The following is a 23,238-nucleotide window of genomic DNA, read 5'->3' as shown; positions in this document are numbered from 1 at the left end:
TTTGGTTTTGCAGCAGTTATACAAGTAGTAGAAAGGTTGAAACATTAACTCTTCTTATTAGGTGAAAGAAGAGCTAGACTTGTGGATGAAACATTTTTAATTATTTTCTGTGTACTTGAATTATATAGATAAGTAATGTAATATAACCTTTTTCAAATGCAAGAAAATGATAAATGAAAAACATTATTTTCCTAACTGATAATGTGATACTTGAACTCAGTTGCAAGAAGATTGTTTTCATGTAACTGAATAATGCTTAAGGTAATGCATTTCATTTTGTAAATGAGCTTCAGTAGTGTTTTAAATGTTTCCAGAAACCTGGGGATACCACACATTTTATTTAGATGCAGTTAAAAATTGCACAGACCTTTTACAAGTCTAAGAAATAAAGCCCCAAAACAACCACAACAAAAAACCACAACAAACTAGCAGCTGCTACAGTTATTGTGATTCAGTGAACTATGAATTTTCTACATTGGTAGACATTTTTCTGAAGGCTCACTAAATAAAGAAATTTGATTTGCTTATGAGCATGAAAGTTCATGCCTTCTCCTTTACTAGAATTAGGCATTTGCATTTCATTTTTCTACTTGTCCCCTCTTTATTGTAAAGTCTACTAAAAGGGCTTACTGGCCCTTCCAAGATTTATTACCACAACATAGCTTTCTTTTTCTGGGTGGATGATTCTTTGGACTTCTTTACCACATCTGTAATACAAACAACCCATAATTCTTTAGTGACTACTTGGACATTGTAGACTCAGGAGTTTATTTGATTAGAACCAATTTTTAGATACATTAGGTTCATAGTTTGTCACACTGGAATATTTAATCCTAGATATTAAATTTTCATTAGTGGTTTGATTTGTAGTTTTTTCTCCTTGGGATTCTGCCATGGAGCAGCAAGTAACCAAAAATATAGCTAAATGATTACTTCCTGCATACCCTCCTAACAGTGTGCTGAATAGTATACAATTCTGAAAATGTTACAGTGATGTGGTTTCCCAGCTGAACTGGTAGGAGCAGGAGCAGTGATCTGCTAGTAAAAGTTGGTCCTGGGTTGAGGTGAATGTTGTTGAGAACTGAATCAATAACAGGCAGTTTGTTCAAATCAGAAGTCAGATATTTTTTGCTTTTTCTTCAGCTCAGTTTATCAGAAAAGGACTGTTTCACATGTTTGGTAAAGAATCACTTGAAATTGCCAAGGTGCTGAAACAATCACTCGAGACAGGAGTGGGGATGAAAATGGAAGAAATTCCTTCCTTCCAAGCAGTGTGCTTTCACTATTCTTCACAATTATCAAATCTCACTATGGGTTTAAATTCTTACAATACTGTAAGACAATATACTCATACTGAACACAAAGGCAGTTCTTTTGATAACAATATAAGTATTTTATGATAATTTGGAGAAAGTAATGATGCTGTCTGCATTTTTTAAGGGGTCATGTGATGTGCTCAGGAAACCCATAGGAACTTGTGGATGTGAAGCTTGAATATTTAAGGATTTTTTTTAGATTGCTTTCAGAAACACTGTCTTTCTTACTTTCCAGAATTACTAAACTAAATATTTTAAAATTTTATCTTGAGAAAAATATTTGCCTTCTTCTTTGGATTTTTGAATGCAATAAATTATCTGCAGCCATTGAACTTTTTAACTATTGTGCATAAAATCAACACACTCCAACCTGTTTACTGTAAAACTAAAAAAAAAACCCCAACATTTGAATTCTGACTCGTTTTTTTTCAGCAGAAACCTTTCACTTTGAAAATAAAATATTAACAGATTGTTATTGTCCCAATAGGTATATTTTTATATTCTTGCATATGAAAGAAGTGCTATATGAAACCTACTGATGAGGATATGGAGGCAGATGAGAAAATTGTCACTGTTTTTAAGAAGCTAAAAAAACCCCCTTCTTCCTTCAATGATGATTTGAGTGATTTGTCAACCTCATTATTAAAAATTCATGTCTTCCTACATGAATTTGTCTGCAGCTTTTAGACAATATTTGTTGTGGCTTTCTTCACTATATTAAAGAGCCCTTTGCTACGCAGAGGAGCTTTTATTTTTGTTCCCTTCTTGTTCTCTTTGAGCCACTTGTGCTGTAATCAAATCACTTTTTGGTCTTCCTTCATCTTTCTTTTGATTGCCAAACAGATTGATGACTTTGTCAAAAGTCATTTTCTCTTTCCTCTCAAATTTTAAGTAATAATACAAATACCAAATTCTGAGCTGTGAGCTCACTGACATCAATAAGATTTGGGCTCCTAAAAGCTCTGATGAATTTGCACTAAACTCCAGTCCTTAAATTTTCTATTATTTATTTATTTATTTATTTATTTATTTATTTATTTATTTATTTATTTAAACCTTCTTGAGTGTTCCTTATCTATGTTTAAAACAATTGAAGCAATATCAACCCTTTTTGATTAGGTGGTACCACGAGGTGGCAAATTCAGTTTGTGTTAACTGAATGCATCAGAGCTGCTGCTTTTCATGGTTACAGTTCTCCAGGAATCAGGCCTGGCCCACTTCTCTGTAATTTCAGAGATGATCTCAGTGCTTCTTTTGGTAATCTATGAACACCAGATGGTTCAGTAGATCTGTGAAAATCTGCTTCCCAAGAGAATTCCAAGACAGATTTTCATGCCTCCTGAAGTGTATTTTGTCAAGGAAAATTAAGGGATCTGTATGTGAATTTGCCTTTGTTAGTACATTATGGATTTTTTTGTGGCCAGTTACAAATGTTTTAACTAAGCCAAGAGAATGATATGGACTAAGAATTCATAGACCTCTTCTGAGTTAAAATGCTTTAATTTTTTTTTTTTTTTGCTTGTGATTTCATCTCCTGTTTCACTTTTTTTACCTTCATACCTGTTCTGCAGTTCAGTTTACATCTAACTTGTTATCTTGTTATTTTGAAAGGTACCACTCTCTAGGATAATATTGATCAAACTTGGAAAAGAAAATATAAGCTGGAACATGGACACCATGCTAGCAGTCTCTGCATTAATTAGTACCTCTACTTATGTGTGGTGCTGAGCTTTTTTAACACAGTATAATGAAAAAATGGAATTTTTACTTAGAACTGCTGAAAGAGAGCATCACTCATGTTCTTGCAACTTTAAAATAGGCTTGCTTTGGTAAATATGTATTGAGGCAATCACTTTATTTTTTTATATATGTATTTCTCAACTTAGGTTTAACAAAACCAGTACTATTTTGGAACAACTCAGATTTAACTGGAAATCTAACATGCAAGTATTTGTATACACTGTGCAGTTCCATGTTTACATATGCCCACTGACAAAAAAATCTGACAGCTGTGCTACAAGAGAAATGAAAGTGTGCCCAAATCTCCTCTTGATGAGTGACTTTTGACTTGGGCATTTTTATTTCAATTAAGACTAAGCACCACAGCAGGAAAGTAAAAATATTTCATGAGTTTTCATACAAATAAAATCAGCTATCTCTGTGGTCTCAGACTAACTTTTTCTCAGTGTAATACCTGAATTTTTGCTTTTCCTTTGTTGTTAGAAAGCAAAGTCAAGTCTGCCTTCCTAGGATATTGTCAATATTTCATTATGTGCTTCTTTCTATCTGTTTTGGATCAAGATGATTCAAAATGGTTTCATCATTCTGAAGTTTCCTTTGCCAACTTGAACTGTAGTAAAATTTAATCAAAAACTTTTAACATTTAATTAAGATTATAAAATGGTTTTTTTGTATCTGATATCTGCATAGACCTGGAATGGAGAAGGAGTCCAGAACCTCTTGTTTTTAAGGATGGAGGAAAACTCTGTGGTTCACAGTGATGGGAAAAATGCATTTTGCTTTTGAACTGGAAATTAAATCATCCACGAAAACACAATAAAATCAGATGTGTACATACTCCTTTAGGTGTTGCAGATATGTGCTGTGTATCTGAAACTGGAAAAAAACTCACTTTTTATTCTTCAGTTTATGAATTACTCCTTTTCCAAGAAAGGAAGAGATTTGCTGAAGGATCAAGTAAAACTATAGTAAGGAAGAACCCTCATTAAGCTGTGCAGTAATCTGTTCCTTCAATACTATAATTTGATGAGAAACTCTTAGCAGATTATAAACTATAAAATCAATAAGCTCAGAGTGACAAATAGCTATTATTTTAGAAAAATTTTACAAAGTGAGACATATAATGTTTCTGCCATAATCCTTCATAACATTGTCTACTAATTTGTTAAACTAAAGTATGGGTGCTTTGTTTTGTTTTAAGAGTTTTAGCTGAGCTTGGTCTATTTTTGTGTTTTTCATGGCAAGACTTGTGACATGTTTATATTTAGTTACTAAAAAAATAAAACATCCATCTGGTGGTCCCCCACAGTATTAATTTTCTTGCTATTATGAGCTCTTTCTTAATACTAACGAAACCCAGGAAATCCCAGGAAATTATTTTTGAGACTATTTTTATCCCTGATTCACTTTTACTAGGATTGTACTATTACTATCATGACTGTGTTAAGTCAGATAATCAAGCTGCTTATGGCTTATATTGTGGCAAGCTGAGAGGAAAATATGCAGCATGCAGGCCTTCACTGGTCATACTGAAACAAATAACTTGATGTGTATAATCTGCTAACTCAAAATACAACAAGGCACAGAGAGATTGAGGTCAGACATGCTAGAATGAAATTGGGGTCTTTCTGATGTATGTGTGCGTGCATGGGCAGAGCACTTGTTGTGCTAAGTATGAACCAGCTACTCTGGCATGGGTAACAATATTTTTTCCTGGCATTTTTTTAATAAAAATTGTGAAATTAGAGCTAAAGCACAGAAAAAGTTCAGTGCAATCTATGCATATTTTTAAGTGTAAAGCACTGCTAAGGTGATAATTCTGATTCACAGAATTAAAACATGAAATTGTTCACAGGAGCATATAAATGTTAAATAGAGTAGATTGAAGTCTTTTCTGAAGGCATTGTAACACACAGATTAATGCTTTAGCATCTGGAATACATGCTTTAAATGTTGTTTCAAAGCTGTGTACTACTTTAGATAGTATTTTCTTCAGTGTTTTCCAAGCAGTAAGACTAAAGCAAGCTTAAATTGCTTTCCTGTCTATTATCCAGAAAAACCTTTGGGAGTATGGGAGCTTCTGCTTCATTTGTAGTTCTTGAAGCCAACCAGAAGTTTTGACTAGCTCAAGGAAGTGATAGATATTCAGGATTTCTCTCCAGAGTGGGGTGAAATGCCCTGTGCTTTACTGACTTGAGACAAAAGCTAACACTATTATAAGAAATGCAGGTCTTTGGGCTGATGCTTTACAGATCCATCCTTATAGCAGGGACAAGCACATCTACTTTATACTAAATGCTAAGGAAAGACTTTCTTTTCTATGGTAAATTATTATTTTTCACCCTGATGGAACACCCACTTCAAATGTGTTTTCCCATGAGCAGTAAAATCAGGGTTCCCCGGAATGTGACATATTCTCAGTCATGGAGGGACCTGGAATCCTGCATCTACTCTGGCTGTGCTGGTTCAGTGTTACATCATGCAGATCAGCCAGCTAGATATTTCTGATTGAACCAAGAAGGTCATTCACCTTTTGTAGAAACACTGTCAGTCCCTGAATAAAAAACAGGAGGCCAAGGAAAAAAAAATTAAATAAACCAGACATGAATGTAAGCTGAACTAGTACAACAAATAACTGTTCTAGAAATGATGTAATAATGCTTTTCACTTCTACAAAAAGACAAGGTTTCAAGAAACTTCTTACCTTTTCATGGAGAGGTCTGGCAAGGTTTGCATTGAGACTTCTCTGGTTATATTTAATTTGGTTTGTCTTTCTCATGAACGATTTTTTTGCCATATTAGGTAACCTTCAAATATTCTTTTTCCAGTTGTTTTTTCTTGAAGAAGCTTAGCTAGAAGTGACCTCTACATTTGTGGAAAGGAAGTGTTAATTTTTTCATACACAGTGAGAGTTGCACCCCTCTTCCCCCTTTTCTCTCAGTGTTGCATCTTTGTGGTTTTAGCAGCTCCTTTGCTATGTAGCAAGGAAGGTGTCAAAAGAGAATTAAAAATAGGAAAATAGAAAACTCCTCTGTAAGGAAAAATATAATGGGAAAGCCTACTCATGTCCACAATTTCAAGTATTGGTCTCTGCCAAAATGTTTAGACTGCATCTTCTTTACTCCTGACATTTCTGCCTTTTGCCAGCAACTACAGAAGGATAAGACAGAATCTGAGTTGAGACAGCAGAGTAAGTTTGGAGATACTGTTGAGGGAAAAATCTGCCTTCACATATATTGTATGTTGGCAAATTTGAGCCAGTGGTCGAATCCCATCTGCAAGGCTGAATTTCCTCATGCTTGAACCAAGGGATGTGATTACTGTTAGTTCTTTTTAAAAAGCATCTATACAGCCAATATTTCACTTGACTTAAAAGCATATGTATGAAGAATACTGTTAGTACCACACTTAAATTTGAACTGAAAATTGTGGTACTGTTTGCTTTTGCATTTCAAGAACTTTATCATAATTGACTAGGCTGATGTAATGAGTATTCTGCAAAGTTTGGTTGTGCTTCGCTGGGAAGTGTAATATCAGCCCTCCATGGCTGGTATTGGCTGATATAATGACTGTCCAAGATGCTTCATCCATGTGCTGGTGGATGTTGCAGGTTGCAGAGTTTGCACTGATCAGATTAGGCTCTAGTTTATGGCTCTGTGTCATTTCTAGCTGTTGCTGAAGCTGTTCTGTAATGAATGGGGCGATTTACCTTTTGCCTACCAGTTTAAACTATAGTCAAATGATTACAGGATTGTGCCATGGGATACTGTAAGTGGAATTGCTTGAGTCACCATTTGGCACAGGAAGGGAACATTGATTGAATACCTTTTGAAATTATAAGTTGATGAAGCCTATGGTGTAAGTAGAATTAATAATGGCTGTACTGCTGCTGAAGGAACATAAAAGCAATGAGAATAAGTAATTGTGGAAAGAAGAAATCCTAGCATCAATTTCAACAGCCCCTATGTCCCTTAGTGCAGCTAAAGTTAACAAGAGTTTTCTATATATTGCAGGTGTTCATATAAAATATAAATGTTATCATGAAAGTGCTAGACTTTGTATTAAAACAAGAGATACTCACTTGTTCCCTTTACAGAGTGCAGTTTCTGGATCTTTCACAATGACTTGAGACTCCTTGTTTTCATCTATATTTTTTCTTATCAAGATTAATTATTTTTTTCTCATACTTTCTAGTTCTATAGCAAAATTTCTTTCCTGTCTGATTCCTTTGCAAGGTAGTAGTAACATCTTTAATTTGTTTTATTCTGCAAGGCTCATTTTCATTTTGCCTTGAAAACAGGCTTTCTATTCTTGGTCCACTTTGTTTTCAACCAGTTTTAAACACTGATGATATGGATTGTGAACAGACCTTCAAATGAGGCCTTGTACAGTATTATTATTTAGTATGTTTCCATATGAGATAGTCTTTGTCTCATATAATTTTATTTCTAGCCAGTGCAGAGAAGAATCTCTCCATGCAAAGCAAAAAAAAAAAAAAGAAAAAAAAATTCAATCAGTATTTCACAGAGCATTACCCTAAGAAACTGGCAGAAACTGTATAGAATACATTTACTACTCTTTGGTTTTTTTCTAGAGGCTGTAGATTGTTTCCCAGACCTTTGTAAAAGCTAAGACTTCTATCAAGTGAACCAGGTTATGTGCCAATAATACCCTTGGCAGAAATTTTGAAGCTGACCAAAATGCAGAGACAGTGTATTTAGACTGAGATGCTAACTCGGTATGTGTAGAGGAAACATGGAGAAGCTTGTCAACATAGGAGTCCCAGATCATTCCTAAATCATCAGTTTGACCTGAATAAAACAGAGCTCAGTTCTGGTGACTGTACTTTGCTTTTCAGAATATGAAGGCTATGCTTAGGATTGCATCTCAGCTTTTGCAGTATGATTTCAGCACAGGCATTATTTGCATTAATGTCATGTTGAGCATGATAAAGCCCTTGACATTGATAGGGTTTATTTGACCTTTTCACTTTGAATGAAAATCTAATTGTTTTTTGAAATGTCAGAAAAATACAAAAAGTAATCAGCAAAAGTACTGCTATGGAATTGACTCTTGCAAGCAGGAGGTAGGGATTTTTTTATATCCTAAATATCAAATACATCCACAGATGCTTAACAAAAAAGGCACTTCTTTAATGCAAAAGCTGAGTGTGCTGAAACAAAGATAGAAAGCATTCCATCAGCAGATGAAGATGATGAGCCAGCATGTTCCCCAGTAGGCCAGAAACTCAAAACCAGCGAAATACGTCTCATACTGAATGAGCTAAATTTGCACAGTGACTTAAACTTTAAATATAGTCAGGTCTGTTTCACTCACCAGTTTTGTTTGCTAGACATGACACTGTTCAGTAACAACTCAAGTTGGCAATATGGAATCTGCTTTGAAATGATCCATTTCTAGCTTATGTAGAAGAGGTCAAAAATACATAAGTCTTCTCCTGGGTTTTGTGAGTCTCTTACAACAGTGTGTGTATAATATCTTCATTCCGTGCATACAGATTTGCAGCTGATGATGAACTTTTTTATCTGTTGAGGCTTTGCTGCAAAATTAAGGGTCTTGTACCTTATATGGAACTTCTGTGGCTAACTTTGCCTTGAATCGTTTTTTTCAGCCACTGTTTCCTTGTTAATGGAGAATGTAGTTATTAAGTTGTTCTGAAAATCAACTGGAGGGCTTTGTAACACTGGAAACCTGGACAAAGTACCCAGTTAAAGTAATACATAACATTTAGTACTGCAACTAAATCAAAAAATAGGGTTTGCTGAGGCAGTCCTCATGGAAGTGGAAGAGGACTTAACATCTGGTTTTGCTTTCCTTTCAAGAACTTGGGTGTACATTTAGTACTGAAACATATTAAAGAGAGTAGTTCCTGGAATGATACAGGCCTTCCTTGATATTATCAATGTACCTTGAATACATTTTCTAGGTTACTGGAAAAAGGAAAACATTGTACACCTTTTTAAAAAGACTGGAAAGGAGTGCCCCAGGAACTACACTGCAAGCTTCACCTCTGTGCCTGGGAAAGTCATGGAACAGATCCTCCTACAAGCTCTACTAAAGTACAGGGAGTCAGGGGGGTGATTGGAGACAGCCAGCACAGCTTCACCAGAGGCAAGTCCTGCCTGACCAACTCAATCAACTTCCATGATGGAGTGGACAAGGGAAGAGTTACAGATGCTATTTATCTGGATTTCAGGTCCCTTCCAAGCCAAGCCATTCTTTGATTTTGAAATTGCCTTAAATCCATAGCTGCTGTAACAAAACAGCCTTCAGGTGTTCTAGGTATAGAACAATTCTTTGCCTATAAGCAAATGTAGAATAGAGTAATGAAATTTATGCCTCCTATCCTTCCTCAGATCAGGTTTGTTTAACTGGGCACAAATAGGCATTTGTGGGGCATTTAAAGAGTGGTTTTACCCCAGTGACAGTGAAGCCCACTTAATGCAAAAAAAACCACCCTCATTTTCTTAGTCATGAACAACTAATTATTTGCAGGCTTCAATATTGAATTTAAATACTTGAGTGTCTTATAAGCTTTTATTCAGAAAGTAGAAAGAGACAGGTGATTTTGTTTACTTGCCCAAAACAAGCCAGAATTATTGGCAAAGAAACAGCTAAGCAAGATATTATTTGTTCTGTGAGTGATTTGCTGAATATCATGTCTCCTGACTTTTGATCAGATGAGCATTATTGGAGATTATTTGGATCAATGGTGGCATATGACATACTTGAGGTATCTGTACAGAATATATCTGATTATAGCAGATTAGTACCTGTAGATATAAAATGTCAAATCTACTGTGCATATTTAGGCCTTCCTAAACATCTGTTCAGTGAGATCTGAGGTTGTTGTTTTGTATATGCGGAGGGGTTTTTGAGGTGAGTCTACATTTAAAAAACAAAATTAAAAAGGCCATTAAGGAAATTAGTAGTTTAATGTGAATAGGACATTTGAGATATCATTTTTAAGACTTGGTTGAACAAACACTTGATTTGTTATTTGTCCGGAAACAACTAAAATTAAATTTGTAAGTAAGTATACATCTGTTCTGCTCTAGAAGCTGAAATAAACCCCTTTTTTTCTTAAGCTAAAAGCTGAGAGGTGAGAGCTAAAAATATGGAAAAAGAGCACATTAGGTAGAGGAAGGAGCTCATCTGTATACTGGTGTGATTCAAGAACTGAAATTATTTTCATGACTTTTAGTATTTAGGATACAGTTAGGCTACTATTTTTCTTTCTAAATGGGAGTTGCTTGAAGACTTTTTCTAAGTAGCCATTAGAATGCATAATATTTTGTTGCCATATAGGAGTTGAAAAGTTAATTTCTGCAGGGTCACAGTGTATAATACATGACTATATGGTTCTTCTTTAGTCTATTTTCCCCAGTCCTCTCTGGCTGATGCTTTGTCATGTCACAATAGAAGAAAGCCATAAAATCTTTTAATTTACTGACCTCTTATTCTCTGTGTAGTAATTTATATGGCACTTTCTTTCATCCTTTCTCTGACTTTCTTTACTTCCTTTCCTTCATAAGTTTTTAAACAGATCATTTGCCACTTTCCCAAGATGCTGCTCTTTTAGGCCTATTCAGGCCTTTAGACATAGTGAAAGATAAAGCCTCAGAATGAACATTTCCTAATGAGGGCCCAATAAGTGAATGTCAACATTGTAATGTGTTTTATTTCTGCTTATCATGACACTGTAACTTAGCTAATGCAGTAATTTGACTTAACTTTTGTTCATCCTATCTGTGAATGTGAAGTCAACATCACCTTTGTGGCTCTGAGGTGCAACTTTGAGCCAAAGCTGACATTACCTAAATTTGTTGGAAACCACTTACACATGTAAAGCCTTGCAATTCAGACATCATCAGAACATGGACTATTATTTGCATTAAACTTCTTCAACCATAAAATACTAAAAAGTATACATATTCAGTGAACTATGCTTCATGATGTCTTAATCTCCAAGATGCCAATTTTCGAAAAGTCATATGGAATGAGATACTGCCTTTGTCATGTTCTCATCATTGTATGTGGTCATAAAGGGACATTTTTAGGTAGTGTTGTTTAAATGTTTCATGACTTTGGAATTTTTCTTTCTTTGTTCGCATTCCAGGAAGTAAATGACCCAGTCCTTTTTCATAAAAGTATTCTGTAATATATGCCAAAGGTTTTTAAATTTGAGAAGATATTCAAAATGGTAGTCACACCCATTTCAAACTATGTATTTTCTATGTAAATAACAGAATACTATTTTCAGTTGCAGTTTTCATCATTTTGATTGCTTTCTAAAGTCGTGAGTGGAAAAAATAGTTGTAAAAGAGATTAATTTTTTATATGTGCATGCAGTAATAAATGTACAATTCTGTACTTTTTAACTTTTATTTCTTTACATATGAGAGTATCTTTTTCAGTGTTTTCAGAGTTATTCTGTGAAAATTTGACTGTTATAACATTAATGAAATTGGTTCCATTGCTTTGTTTCTAAGGAGAGAAGTTCAGTTGCATGCATGTATTCTTTCAGATACTGACACAACTTTGCTTTCAGATTATCAACAGATGTAGATTGGTTTTAGAATATCCACAAAGTATCTTCCACTTTTTCTGTGTTATAACTCAGAGTGGGGCTTATGAGATTTATGATGATCAAGACTACTATAATTCACATATTTTGAATTTAAAACTAGTATTCTTTCCTGTTTTAAAATTTTTGAAAGCAATTACAAATTGTCATAGTGAGATAAGATGTGCTATCCTTAGCATTAAAGGACTAAAAAGCTTTCAGGAAACAGATATGTTAGAATAATTAGTGGTTTCCTTTAAAACTCAGCACTAAGCCTTACATCTTTCTGCCACACCTCCTTCACACTTCCCCTTCCAATGTTTCTTTGACTGTCCCTGATGCAAGTCACCTAAGAAATCAAATCTCTTTTTTAGCTGCTCTTCTACTCAGAAATAGACTTCAAATATAAAGAAAACCAAGAGGGTAAGTTTAGATACAGTAAAAGGTAGATACTCCCTAGGATGACTGATCATATGCAGCCAAGATGTTGGATTTGTCTCATTCTTGAAAAAGGTACTGTGTCACTGAGGCTTTGGTAGTTTCAGTCCAGTTTCTCTCTCTGTATCACTGGTCTTTGACTTCAACCTGATTAATGCTGTACTTAAGTATGTTCTAAATTAATATCAACAGGTCAGTTTTAGGCTTGTTTCCTTAGTGTCTTTGAAACAGCTGCACCATTTACTTCATGTACTAGTATTTCTTATGGCCAGGGAACAGATCAAGGCACTAATCACAAAGTCATCTTTATCTTCCCTCTTAACTTTGCATCCCTCTAGTCTTCTGTTTGCTAGCTGCTTTTTTTTTTTGGTTTTTGTTTTTCCTTTTTGTAACCTCAAAGTAGGTTCCATTATTGTACAAATAGACTTCTCTACTTTGAAAACACACTAATATTAAAGCAGTTTATGGAACCAATGACTTTTTGTTCAATTGATGACTGTCAAACTAGTGAGTATTACCTGTATTCAGTACTGTATTATGTTGAGTTCTAATTTGGCTCTGGGTTTAGAGTTCTGGGATTTGGAATACATCCATTAATTTTCAAAATATCTATATATATTTAAGTTTCTTTAAGTTATGTACACATTCCCTTAATTTCTTGATCTTTGTTATTAGTTTCTGTAACTTCATTAAGATTCTTCTCAATGGATTTGACCCCGTAGCTCTGTGTTGTCTAGCTTTATCACATATTTTACTCTCAGCTCAGCCTTCACCTACAAGAGTGGCTCTGCTACATCACTAATACTTCTCCTGTTCTTGTACTTCACCTTTCTGTGGCTTCCAGTTCCTGCAGTGTTCTCTGCTCTCCTTTCCCTTCCATTTTTCATTTGCTGATTTCTTCATTCATGGTTATCTACTCATTAGAAGAAGCTGTTCGACAGTCTCATGTGCAGATTCATCACAAATTTTTTTTAATTACAATTTTCACATTCATATGAAAACCCATGATCTCCAAAAAGTAAGTTCTCTGTTCCTTCTGTTCCTTCACCCTCCCATTTAAACAACTCTTTGTTTAATGGTAATGTGAAAGGTCAGTTACTACAGGCCTTTTACCTAATGATAATATTCTGTTTATTCATTTGCAAGAATAGGTTAATCTGAATAGATGTGGAGAAGTTCAGTAAGTGAATGAGTGGAGTAAAGAGTCTCTGAGATGTAAGATAATAAGATGCTAACTATCTTATTTTTAGTGTAACAGTCTGAAGGTGTGAAAAAATGGGTTTTGACTATAAAAGCATAAGTCAAGCATATACTTGTCAAGAAAGGTTTCAACCAAAGGCCAATATTGAACAAAAAGAAAAAAAAGAAAAAAAAAGTATGCCAGTACTGAATTACTTGGAGCTAGACATTAAGAAAGTTATCTTGGCAACCAAGGGAATACAGCTGTGAAATAACTTTCCCAGATGACTAATGGGGTAAAAAGAGAAGTGGCAAAAAAGGCAGTTTATTGTCTGGCTGACAATAAACATATCAGACTGACCTAGTTCTCAGAGAATGTGCTTCATTCAGTTATGAGCTGCTGGTCTCACCTGTATGGAGACCTTGCATTACTAGACCGTGCTTCAGGTCCTAGCCAGTGTCTGTCCCCTTTTACCAGTTCATACTGTTTGTCTTTCAGGAGGACACTGATGCAGATAAGATGGCTTTACTCAGTTCATATCTTCTCTAAGCTTGAGAGCTCTCCGCAATGCAGAAGATTCTCATTGTTTTATCTCCCCTCTCTCTCTCTCTGTCCCAGGTATCCATCTGATCTAGTTGCTCCTTTTTAACCCTCCTCAAGCTCACAATATCTCTTTGCAGTAATATCATCTCATCCTTCATCTTATGAAGTCCAAGGCTGATCATATTGCTGTTATCTAATCTTTTTTTCTTGTTTTGGACTTCTTCAGAAGCTTCACCTCTTTATAAGAGTTTCCCTTGCTCCCTGTTCAAGCCATTGGCTCTATCTATGCTGATAAATTAGTCTTTGCTAATTTATGCCAATGTGATTCGGCACTGGAACCTGGACTCTCATTTGGAGACATAAAGTTCAATAACATGAAAAGGAGCCATTCAGTGACATAAATGTAACTGTTTCTTCCAAGTCTCTGCTGACCTGTGTACAACCATGTATTAAAAATTGCATTCCATCCTTTTGTATGTAACCTGTTAGATTAATATTCACCTTCTGTTTTCTTTGGTAATACTTGAGATCCCTGAATTCTATTGCTGGGCTATGTCTGTAATCACCTTTACATTTATATTTTGGGTGTCTCACTGAGAAGTCTTCCTTATTCAGCCCTCTATTTTTCTGCTAAGTTTTCCCAGCTAGCTGTTCTTTGTTGCTTTTAATTTGCTAGATAATATTTTCTGCAAATAACTACTTCTGTTTCTCCTTTACTTAGATATTCTTTTGTTAACTAATTAAGAATTCAAGATAAAAATTGTCAAATAGAATCTTAAACTTCATCTTAGCAATCACTGCAGAGCTCACGTGTTCTTCAACTTGAATTTTTTTAGAAGTTCTCACTTTGACTAAAGGAGCAATGAGACCTATAGTTGTTCTCTGGGTACTACTTTAAAGATGCAGCCTTTTCTTTCTGTCTCTGCTTTTGTCCATGTTTTCGTCCTGTTATGATTCAATTGTTGCAACATCCTTTTCTCTGACCTTTGCAAATTCAATATTTCTTTGCTCTCGATTCAGTTCTTGCTTCAAAGTTAATTTCCTGCCCTATCATTTTGTCCATCTTTTACATTCCCCCACTGGCTCTCATGTTAAGTATGTCTTTGAGCTCAGACAGAACCTCTGACTGATCTAGCTTTCATCTCAATCTTGTTAGTATCACAGATTTAACTTAGTGGTTCACCTACCTACTTCAAAGTTGAACTTTAACCATTTCTCTGCCTGCCTTTAGTCATCATCAGGGCCCAATGCTGCTGCATTTCTCAAGCCAGAAATTTAGATCTTTAGTCTCTCCTTCTCATTTGTCCTGCAAAGAGCCAGTGTTACCTTTTAGTTTTTACATCTAGCTCTGTCAGTTGAGGAACACAGCAAATGCTGACATACCTGTAAGACAATACTTAATCTTGTAATTTACTGCCTCATCTCATTTCTCATATTGCTCATCCACCAATAAATCTTTCTCTTCAGCCCTTTATTTTACTAAACTCTGATCTAAGAGTAGCTCTGTCAGTCCTAGGCTAAACTGATTTGTTTGTGTAGGAGCCAGTGCAGCTCCTTACAACACACTGATCCATATGTTGACAAGTAGGCCTTACCAGGAGGTCACATTCTCAGAGAAATGGGGGTCCCTACTAGGTGTGCTCCATGCTGGCACTCCCCTAGCTGGATACAGGCTAGTCAGTGTCTGTTAAGAAGTCTACTCTGTCTGGCCTGACCATCAGATGATGTTGACAGTGTGAGTTCCATTAGTATCAAATTGGGTTTTGATTACAGCTGTTCTAGTCCAAACTCCCTACAATTACAAATTTTTGTGCTGCTTTTATACTTTCAGGTAACTTTATTTCAAAAGTCTCTTTGAAGTTTTTCACCAAATTGCAAAATGGATGAGGTTGAAAAAGGCCTCTAGATATTATCTAGTCCAACCCCCTTGCTCAAGCAGGATTGGGTACATATCTTTTGAATACCTCCAAAGATGAAAACTCTATCACCTCTCTAGGAAATCTGTTCAGTCACCCTTAGGGTAAAAAAGTGTTTCCTGATGTTCAGTCAGCACTTCTTGTGTTTCAGTACATGCCCATTGCCTGTGTCACTGGTCATCACTGGCAAGAGCCTGACTCCACCCTGTTTTTACTGTCCCTTCAGATATCTATAGACACTGATAAGCCTTTTCTTCCCTGGGCTCTCTCAGCCTTTCTGCATAGGAGAGTTGCCCCAATGGCAGTTTCCATATGGCCCTTTGCTGGATTGTCTCCTGCATGCCCATGTTTCTCTTGTACTGAGAAGCTCAGAACTGGACTGCACTCCAGGTGTGGCCATGCCAGTGCTGAGTAAAGGAGATCACCTCCCTTGATCTGTTGTCAGTACTTTGCCTAATGCAGCTTATGATACAGTTTGCCTTATTTGCATGGGATCATCTATAGCTAATTAAGCTAATGGTTGTCTTCCACTTTAACATGTTTGGTTGGGGCCTGATAATGTTCTTCCTTTTTAATATGATATTTGGGGCAAACATCCTTCAGGCATGTAACCAATAAATGTATACACACAGTATTTACACTCACAGTGGTGTCTTAGCAGGTGGTGGTGTTTAGACCATTTTCTAAGGTTGACATTAAAATTTCCTGTTAAGTCTTCATTGTTAATGGCTCCAACTACTGTTTTTTACTCAGATTTGCCATGGGCCCAGTAATTGACATAGTTCTTTATCCTACTTTGGATTCTTTCCTAACTCTGATTATAAACTCAGTACTAACCCTTTCCAAGAAAAGGCCATAATGGGTAAAGAACTAATATTTGTCTGTTCACTGTTAGTAACATCTCTCATATTAAACCTATGAGCAATACCTGATCCTATCAATGCCTCTGAACAGTGTACTAGTATACTAAGCCTTTCTGATACTTGATATGTTTGTTTTCCAAAGCACAGATTTTTGCATCTGCCCAATCTGTTAGTTGTTTTCCATCATTAGGTCTGTTTGTTGGTTTTATCTTACTTCTGCACAAACAGGGTCCATGTGGTTGCTTAGTTTGCTCGGCCTCCATTTAAGCAATAAGAATTCTATTACAGCTTGGACAGCTGACCCCAGCTGGGTAAAGGGATACCCCACAGGGTCATACTCAGTATATAAACCTGGGGAAAAACTGCCTAGGGGGCCACTGCTTGGGAACAGGCTGAGCATAATTTGGTTAGTGGTGAGCAATTGCCGTTCTTTGCATTGCCTGCTTATCTTGGGTTTTATTTCTCTCTCTTCTTGTTATTTTCCTTCTCCTTACATTTTAATTTAAAAATATTATTTTATTTTGATTATTTTAATGTTCTTATCCCAACCCATGAGTCCATGAGTTTTCTTACTTTTAGCCCTCCAGTTCTCTTTCACATCCCACTGAGGGGGCAGAGAGTGAAATTACTGACAAATTACACTCAAATTACTGACAATTAGTAAAATTTGCAGAGTGGATGCTTAGCAATCTCACCACTAACCTCAAGTACATGAAACTTATTTCAGTTTTATTGCTGTCTCCATGGCCAAAAGCAGCACATCTTCTACAAGATATTCAGCATCAGGCTGATGGCTGGGGGTATATGCATCTATGCCAGTAAAATTAAATTTGGGGCCCACAGCTGAACTGTGTTCCAACTATTCTGTATTCCAACTTAGAGCTGGGTTTTGAAAGTATCATAAGCTTAAGCCAAAATTATTACAAATGCCTTCTTCTCTAAAATCCAGTCTCGTAAACAGCCTATGGCTTTACTAATATTTTATAAGCTCACATTAGAATGTGAAACTAGTGGCTACTATAGCTACTGGTAAATTAAACAGTGTGAAGGCATGGGCCCAAGCACTTTAACTAATTTACTTATGTGGTTGTGTTGTTAGAAACTGCCTTGACATTATTCTCACCTTGCACTTTCGCAAATAATTCCAAGATGTAGTTTAGTTGTTATTCCACTATAGGAACCAGTAGGCAGTTTGCACATGGCTCATCTCTCTGGTCAGTGTTTATGGTATGTATGTGGCCAGTCTGTGCCAGCTGGCCTTGTAGTCAAAAACTGGCACTCTTAACTGAGTCACAGAAGAGTAGGCAATTTATCTGTTCCACAGCAACTTCATAGAAAATGCTTTTATTACCCAATAAATGCACCATAATTAAAAATAGTTTTGTTGCTCTTTCATTCACTCTGGGGCTGTAATGTAGAACACCCAAGAGGCCATAAATTCACTCTACTTTAAACCCCACCAAGTCTTTTATCTGTAGCAGTGGTCCTTCACAAAATCTGCAAATCATTATGGTATGTACAGATAAATAAACTGGAAGGATATTGTGGTCAGAGAAGTTTGTCATCAAACACATGCCATACCTGTGTGTGCTGGAGTATTGAATATATATGCTAGCTACTAATTTGCCTTCAACCAAAATTTCTATATTTTCTGTTTTGACCACTGTGTTTCTGGAAGTGTGTATTCAAATAGCAATAACAAATAAGGATTTTCCACAATGTAGTTTGTATTTCTTGCAGTGTGCATACTCATGAATCTCAATGATCTTAGTATCATATGCTGTATGTAGCACTGTAGCACCATCTTGTGTGAGCTGCAAATGTCATTTCTGTCTATGCATTCAGGGATCTTCATGTGGAATATAACAATTTTATTTAAAACCCTTCTGTGCAAAACTGAAATTGGAAAATGAGAACACAGAATAGATCCTCCTTATAATCTGTGTGGGGGATTTTGTAACAGTGCATTCATTTAAGGTACCTTATTGTTAGGATGATCCATATAAATATGAAGCATGAGATGCTGAACTCTTGAGGCAAGAAATATGCATTCTGTCAGCATTGTGCTACAAAACTACAGAATTTAAATCTTTATGAAAAATAAAATGAAACAAAACTATAGTATGAGAAAAGGCTGCTAGGGAAAATTAAGCAGAAATGGCTATGAAAGAGCTGACAGGAATAAAGCTGAAAAATGCTTTTAAATGATTGCAGGTAGCTATTGGGGCAAGGATATAGGACTGAGTGTTCATATTCAGCTGTAGTGCTTTGAGTTTTCTCTATGTTTGGAAAGATGCACGTGTATAGGGACAAAAAATGAGAAGAGAAACACATAAAACAGTTTTGTTCATATGACAGGGCAAACAGTAATTGGAGGCATGGTTGTGGTGCATTGCTACCCTTAAATATCTCACATATGGATGTCTTTTCACCTTTTCAAGCTTCAATTTGTGCCGTGTTTCCTTTCATTTTTCCTCCTCCTTTTACAGAGCTAATTTCAGAATACTCAGCAGTTTGTATAAGAGGAGTTATAGTCTTAGTGCAGGTTCAGCCATGGAGGTGGTAACTATTAGTTACTTACCATTGCTGTGAGTCCAGCATATCATAGTGGTCTTGACAGCTCTTTTTCTTTTTGAGAATAAGATCTCATCTCACTTTTAGCACTTTCAGTCTTTTCTTTTGCTCTATCAAACATCTACTTTTTCCATATATATTTTGGGCAGTTTTAAATATATAGTATCTCCAATTCTCTTTGAGTGATTATTCATTTACATGATAAAAACACATAGATTTAAGAACTCAAAGCATAGGAAATTTTTGTCTTCATTGTAGCATATAAATGCGCTTAACCCATGTGTGCTACCTGAATGTGGCACAGGGGTAAAATACACCCCTTCTTCCTTTTTATATGGAACTGAGTCATAACTGTTTTCATGCCACAGCACCTAAAGAGTCCTGGGCCACAGTACTATTCTTCAGTTAGTGCTAGGAGTAAAAAGTTGATGTTTTACTTCATAGTTTTTCTATGATTTCCTCAATCAAAATATCTAGCTTCAAACTAAACTGTGCATGAGAGCACATCATATCATCCCAACTGCATCAAATGCTTGAATTTTCGATGGAAAATTGTGGAATTGCTGAATATTCAGTCCGTCAGGGTTTCAGATGTGACAGTAAAAGATATATTTAGAAAAGCTGCAATCTGTCTTTTTGGTAGGAGTAACTGGTAGAGATGTGAACCTGATAAATTTGGTTTTATTTTCACAGTAAAAGAAACAGTGTTGTATGACTTTAGATCATGACTGTAGATATCAGGAGAGAGATACTGTGTGATCAAGAAAGATTGCACTTGACTTCTCTGCAATCAAATCTCTCCCAGCTCATGGCTAAATAATTTTCTGTTACTCTTTGGTGATTGCTAAGAGTGCAGATCATGAAGAGAAAGCACTCACCTGTAGAATGAACATACATGTTGACAGATGTGGGGGGAAAAAGCCCTGTGCTCTTTGTGCATACATTTGTGGACCATTGTTCTTCTCTGTCCTCTTTGGCTACAGAGTTTGTGTTTGTGAGCCTTAGGGAAAAAAAATTTCTCCTCTTCCTTTTGAAATGATAAAAGCAACCAGAAGAAAAAAAAACTGTGGGTATCAGTTGCTGAAGACAGACTGCAAAAAAACAACAAAAAAATTTGTATCAATGCTTCTCTCACCACACTTTCTAGCTCTCTGCTGGCAGTGTGTAAACTAGTGAGAGGTGGGTTTCCCCTTTTGCAACAGTTTTGGCAGCAAGAAGGTGCAGCTAATTCTAAAAGCCTTTAATCTAGCATGCTTGAGCATTTATGCAGCCATCAGGTCCATATGAGCAACACACCCTGAAATCTCTCTATCTGACTGTGTAAACATTACTTCCTCTTAACTAACCTTCCATTTTTCACTTTTAGATTCACTCATGCAAGAGATTTAAGTGTTGTCTAAATCAACACTAATCTAAAGCAACTACCTCCTATATATCAGACAGTTAAAGGAATTGAGAGAAAACATATCTATTGTTAAACTGAAGATACTCAGATTTAAAATTCAGTGGTACTAAACATTGGCTAAATAATAAATATTGGCTAAAATTTTTTATAGGAATGGAGGGTGGATAATAGTATGCAAGATTTTGATAGTTTTAAAATTAGTTTAGAAGCCTTATGGCATGATTCCAACCCTAGCTGAGAACTGAAAGAGTTATATAAGAGACTGGTGCAAAGAGACTAAAAGCCATTTGTATATGTGGTCAAAAATACCCCCATACAAACCAAGTCACTTCCAGTACATCAAACCATAATCAGTTCGTTCCACTGGCACATTTTGTGTGTTCTGTTTAACATCTGAGATACACCAAAATCCCAGGCACTGCAAAACCTATGGAAGAAGAAGGGAAGTGCTGTGGATATTTTGTATTTTGGCATCCTAGATCCTGAGTTTTGATTAAATAATCAAATTTTCTCCTTTGAGTTTTGCAGTTTCCATGAAGAAGCTGTCACAGAGAACACAAACCAAAACTCAAACCTGGGCAGTGGCTCTGATAGCAGCCATTCAGGAAACATTTGTGCTTTCCTCAACACACCACCTTTGTTCCCACTTTCTCTGACCATATGAGGCATACAGAAAACTGGCTGATGTTTACTTTTTATAGAGTATTATTTTATTAAATAGACTGCACTGATAGGCTGGAATTCAAATTTCACTTACCTAAGATTATAGTGGAAGTGGAGGGGATTTTTCATCAGTGGTTTATATGTCCATATAGATTATTTTAGTGTTTTTGTCACCCTTTTCTACTGTCATTTAAGAATATTCTATTTAAGAATTTAGTGTGTGTGCTGACACTAGGAATTTCCTTTTAGTAATTTCCTTTTTATTTGATTTCTTTAATTTCAGATAACTCTGGGAGTGATCCAGTTGAAGTGACAGCACTTTATTCATTTGAAGGACAACAGCCAGGTGACTTGACTTTCAAAGCTGGAGACAGAATCACAGTGACAACTAAAACAAATTCCCAGTTTGATTGGTGGGAAGGAACAATAGGAGGAAAAACTGGCATCTTTCCAGCCAATTATGTTGCCATAAGTAACAACTAAATTTGTACAGAATAAAATGTTGAGGCAGTAATATATTTACACTGAAAAATATATTTTAACTTTTCATATTTTATTAAAATGAGATTTTAGATCAATACTATTCTAACAAAAAAAGATTAAATGCTTTGTATGAGCACAACTTCCCCCTACATTTATTTCTTAAGTAAACAGTAGGTGATAGTCAATTTATGAGAGTTTTATTTTTGAGTAAGTTGCCCCAAAAACTAATCCAATTTATGTATAATTTCAATTCTGTCTTGCTATATGGATTAATTTTCTACCTGAGGGAAAAATTGGAAACAGTTTAGAATTAGATATGCTGGGAAAAAAAAGTTTATTTCTATTAAATTGTAATTTATGGTCTCTTTCCATAATAAATGCTCTTAAAATTGCTTCAAACCATGTCTGAGTTCTTTACTTAGTAAATACAGGTGTTTTTCCACAGGTATGGCAGTTAAAAGTGACTTCCTACTTGGTTTTAAAAATCACTCTAGATATTGCAGTTTTTTAGAAACTGCTTTAGCTCTGGTCTCTAATTTTTCTTATTGTTAGGCACACAAAGACTTTTTTGAAAACAACTCTGTGACAGTTAAGCAGTTCAGCTTCTCTGATAGCTTATTGGGCTCACCTTTGGAGAATTTGAGCACTTCTGAAAGTTTGTTTGGTAAAATGCATGAATAGTACCTCAGAAAACACAGAGGCTTATCCTTGATTCCTGTAGGAACTTGTTCCACAGATCTCTCTCTCCACAAGATAGAGAAATTTCTTGTTCACAGGTGAGCTTCAATTCTTCCTGCTTCTTCCAATTTAAAACTTTTTGAATGTTTAATCTCTAAAGAGCAACACAAAGTAAACTACAGAGTAAATATAGTATATTTATAATAATAAGATAGAGAATATATTTCTGTAGGATAGATAGTAATGTATAGCACTATACTATGTATCTCATACTATGAGATAGTATGATTCTCAGATTTCAAATTTGTTTTGAGTATATGTTGAAAATTGCAATGCAAGATGTTTTCAATTACCATCTGTATGGCAGATTATCTTTTGTCAAGTGGGCAGTTTGCCTTATCTCTCTCTTTGAGTGACCACATTCACACCTCCCTTGGGAGGGGACGTGCTGATAACAGACTATTGAATGTCACTGCATGACTGATAAGAACTATGACATCCTATTGTGAGATGCTCTGCCCAGAGGGAGGAGCCAAGCATTGCTACCCAGATATAATCCAGAAGTTTTTGAGACACCAGCACCCAGATATAATCCAGAAGTTTTTGAAACACCAGCATGGTTTTCTGCACGGGATTTTCCAGAGGAACAGCAGCTGTCTCTTCTTCCACTGGATCTTTAGAGGAAGAATACATCCTTCTCTACAGGATCCCTGCTCCAACAGAACCACCCCTGACACTTCAGGAAGACTGCAGCCACATTTCCAATTGGACTGCTACCAACACCCCACAGGGTGTCAGGTTGGGTTCTGATTCTATCAGTGTTGATCTAGTGCACTGCATTGTTTATTTTAT

The 23,238-nt window shown here is 35.8% G+C and overlaps 1 protein-coding gene across 5 annotated transcripts in view; it reads left to right on the top strand.

The window, feature by feature from the left end:
* SH3YL1 (SH3 and SYLF domain containing 1) overlaps positions 1–22,107 on the top strand; it is a 44,340-nt gene extending 22,233 nt beyond the window's left edge. For all 5 annotated transcript variants that reach the window (XM_077175019.1, XM_077175018.1, XM_054629755.2 and 2 more), the window contains one exon: positions 21,509–22,107. In XM_077175019.1, the coding sequence (XP_077031134.1) occupies positions 21,509–21,708 (200 nt within the window). In that variant the 3' untranslated portion in view covers positions 21,709–22,107. The remainder of the gene's footprint in view (positions 1–21,508) is intronic.
* The last annotated feature ends 1,131 nt before the right edge of the window (positions 22,108–23,238 follow it).

This window comes from Agelaius phoeniceus, chromosome 3, assembly GCF_051311805.1.
Source record: "Agelaius phoeniceus isolate bAgePho1 chromosome 3, bAgePho1.hap1, whole genome shotgun sequence".
Taxonomy (NCBI): domain Eukaryota; kingdom Metazoa; phylum Chordata; class Aves; order Passeriformes; family Icteridae; genus Agelaius; species Agelaius phoeniceus.
This window is presented reverse-complemented; position numbering and strand designations above follow the sequence as displayed.